The following is a 3,616-nucleotide window of genomic DNA, read 5'->3' as shown; positions in this document are numbered from 1 at the left end:
GCAGGGGGCAGGCAAAATAAACACTTCCCCAGAGGCGGGAGGACCTTCCGAGCAGGGTTTTGCGCCTATCTTTCAGAACCTGAACTACCCGGAGCAGAAGGTGGTGACGGTGGGCCAGTTCAAGATCGGCCTGATCCACGGCCACCAGGTGATCCCGTGGGGGGACATGGCCAGCCTGGCGCTGCTGCAGAGGCAGCTGGACGTGGACATCCTCATCTCGGGACACACGCACAAGTTTGAGGCCTTTGAGAACGAGAACAAGTTCTACATCAATCCCGGGTCCGCCACCGGAGCCTACAGCGCGCTAGAAAGGTACCGCCGAGAGGTTTGTCTTGTCGGTTTGGGGAAGCGTGATCATGGTTTTTGTTGTCGCCTCTTTTTGTAGCAATATAATCCCGTCATTCGTGCTTATGGACATCCAGGCGTCCACGGTGGTGACGTATGTCTACCAGCTGATCGGAGACGACGTCAAGGTGGAAAGAATCGAGTACAAAAAGTCTTAAGAAGCAGGACCAGATGTTCCATTCCTTTCCGCTAGGGGGCAGTGTCAGCCCTGTAATATATTGTTCATATTTTTTTTTTCACCCCTCACTTGTGTTGGGAGTTTAGTCATTGTACTGAATACAAACATTTCTTTCACGTGCTAATTTAGCTTCCTTCTCCATTTCTTTCTTTCCACGTCGGACAAAATAAAGGACTTCACTCTACTATTGTTTTGTCTTTACTCATAAAATCAACACCAAGTTTCATTTTTTCCAAGTAGTGTTTATGGTAACGTGGACGTGCTTCAATTTGATTATAAAGCATTATTTCTGAACAGGAAATGCAAAGTGGTGTCAGGCCATTTTATACCTTAAAATAAAACTTGTTTTTGATAGCTACACTAACTCTATGTACACCTTTAATTGGATAAATGACATATTTGACGTAAACCAAAATTCATGACATGTAAAATTGTACCGTTAGTCACGCTCATACTTATGAAATTGGTTGACCAATTATTTAATAAAATCAGTTAAAAAAACTTCCGAAACAGCCTTTTTTAATCAAGTTTAGTCATGTTCATTCTTGATTAGTGTGAATTATTTTAATAGTTAATGTTTACTGTATATGTATATCATCTCCCATTTATCAAATCATTTCTTTTTTTTTAGTTGATTTTGCAATCTAATCAAATGTTCAATGCCTATGCGAAATTGTTCAAAATACATTTACATTACTAAATAAGACAAAATTGTATTTCAACCAACTCGAGGGGAAAAGGTCTCCATGCAATTAAAAAAGTACAATAATTAAGGCTCTTTTTAATTTACGTTATTATTGAGTAAGCAATCATTCAATAAAGTAAAAAAATGGTATATGGAATTGTAGTTTTGATAATTAACAGCAAATAAAATGTCAAAAGCAACCTTGAGCTCTTCCCTCCCCCCAAAAAACACCCTGGAACAAGATTTTAGCACGAGTTGCTCCAGTGGAAATTCCCTCTATGCTGAGCGAGCCTGTCGATACTGCCGCCTAGTGGTGGTTAAGTTAGTTATACCTCCTCACATTTAAAAATTGGAATTCACAGCTCAAAAGAGGCCATTCCGGGTTTTGAACAACAGGCACTTTTAAAAGTGCAAGTAAAAATAGGTCAATCTTTGTGAAATCAAGTCAAACGAAGTCAATGGAGAGGGAAAACGGGAAAGTAGGCTTTTTGGAAATCAGTCGTGGCGGAATGGGGCATGCAAGCAGACTGACGTCCAGGCCCCTTACTGCCATTTTATCGGTATGACTGAATTCACAATCAATACCCTCACCGAGTGACATTTATCATGCACCGCTGGTTAGCGCAACCATCTATTAGCATTAGCATGTCAGCATGCGATTGACAAAAATTCAGTCAGGGGAGGTCAGTTGCGTTTCATTCAATGCATTACTCGGATTGGCCGGCCGAGAGCTTCACTTCCTGCTCTGTGGTTATAGCGATTTACACTCAACATTTTCATAGATTCAGAGACAAAGAATCAATTATTAACCAAACAATTTATTTTGCATGAACGAATCCCTTCCTGCCCGGCGCACAATACACCCGCCCTTTTTTTTTTTTGTTGTTGTTAATGACTCCTTCCTTATGTCATTCTATCCACGCACATATTGCCTTCTTCCATCCCGCTTGCGTGTCTCCAATCAACCAGGCTGGTCACCGGGTAAGTGCCCCGTGGTGGATGTCGCTTGTTGTCGCCTGGCTTGCTAACACCAAACTCTGGAGGTCCGCAGTACTCATCAGAATAGACCTAAAATGCACTAAAATTATTATATATTTTTTTAGCATTACTCAATCATAATCGCCATCACAGCTGTCCTCTGGCATTGACAACATTGGCAGTAGTTGGGGAATCATTTTGTGCTAAAAATTTTTTTTTTAAAGTTCCCTAATTAGCTTTCTCTTCTCAAATAAGTTTTTTTTTTTTTTTTAATTTTCTAATCTAGTTGTGCACTTCAAATGTCAGGAATTCATACAGCGATTCTCGGTGTGGTGAGGGGCCCCCTCTAGTGGTATGCATAAGCATCACCATTCAGTGTTCAAACTGCACATTTACAGTGACCTTCGCTTTTTGTTTTGTTTTTCAATGCAGTGCGGTAAATTTGTCACATAGAGTTCGGTTGTATTTAACTTTTGATGGTTGTTATGGAGGGCTAAGTACGTGCAAACGCAGCTCAAGCTATGCGCTCCTCTGCATCATCTTTCGAATCGCTCCAAAATTCTACAGTCAAAATCACCTTGTTCTGCTCCAAGGTGAAGAATGCACTGGCTAGCCATAAGCTAACAGCAGCTTGTGGTTGACTCAGAATGCTAACGTTTCGCTGCGAACATGAGCTTGCAGTCCAAACCAGCGAAGCCAAGCAGCCCGTGTGCTCTGCCAGAGGTTTCTAGGTCCAGTGGGTTTGTGGCACCTTTGCAAGACTACATTTACAGTATCTGATTGGGACCACTTAGTTGCAGGAACTACAAGAACTAAAACGTTTCTGGAATTTAATGGAGATACCTTTATTTTTGACTTTTGGATGACCATGGTGTTCGGGTCGTGGGGAACTATCGTCAATATTTTCAGCATTAAAAGACGCTTCTGCAAAGGAACCTTTGGGCAGTGTCTGGCAATGCTCTTGGGAGCCTAAGCCGGGTGAAAAGAAATACAAATTCCCGAAACCGGAGGTTGACCTGTCCAGCTCCGGGTCTCCTCTCAACTCTCAAGTAAATGCCACTATTTGAGCAACTACGCACTTCAGGTTGTCAGATATCCTTTGCTGCCGTTTCTTGAGACCACATCGGAGTGGAGTCCTGAAGTTTAGTGTGGGCCTTTTGCGTTCTTGTGTTAAGACTTCTAAATAAATAAGTCCTAGCGACCGTCTGGTCACTTATTGGCTCTCTGACACTCAACTGTCTATCAAAGACACGAGTAACAAAACAATGGAATAAATATCCAAACAGTTGTAGTTCAGTCAGTCAATTCACTCGGCTTTGCGCTCACTCAAAAGAAGCGGAGTGTTTCTACCTCGGTGTCCCTCAGGACGGCCTTCTGAGCCCACTTGTGTTGTTCCCCCCCCCCCCCCCCCCACCATCTCGTCGCCTCCG

The 3,616-nt window shown here is 42.6% G+C and overlaps 2 protein-coding genes across 2 annotated transcripts in view; both read left to right on the top strand.

Annotated features, from left to right (window-relative positions):
- The window catches only part of LOC109520191 (vacuolar protein sorting-associated protein 29-like), a 3,448-nt gene extending 2,741 nt beyond the window's left edge, over nt 1-707 (top strand). The window contains exons 2-3 of the mRNA XM_019877242.1: nt 5-312; nt 386-707. Coding sequence (XP_019732801.1) covers nt 5-312; nt 386-503 — 426 coding nt within the window. The 3' untranslated portion in view covers nt 504-707. The remainder of the gene's footprint in view (nt 1-4; nt 313-385) is intronic.
- Nucleotides 708-1,666: 959 nt separating this feature from the next.
- Nucleotides 1,667-3,616, top strand: part of LOC109520188 (vacuolar protein sorting-associated protein 29-like) — a 3,532-nt gene continuing 1,582 nt past the window's right edge. The window contains exon 1 of the mRNA XM_019877228.1: nt 1,667-1,687. Within this exon, the coding sequence (XP_019732787.1) occupies nt 1,667-1,687 (21 nt within the window). The remainder of the gene's footprint in view (nt 1,688-3,616) is intronic.

The sequence above is a fragment of the Hippocampus comes genome, unplaced genomic scaffold, assembly GCF_001891065.2.
Source record: "Hippocampus comes isolate QL1 unplaced genomic scaffold, H_comes_QL1_v1.1 scaffold295, whole genome shotgun sequence".
Lineage (NCBI taxonomy): Eukaryota > Metazoa > Chordata > Actinopteri > Syngnathiformes > Syngnathidae > Hippocampus > Hippocampus comes.
This window is presented reverse-complemented; position numbering and strand designations above follow the sequence as displayed.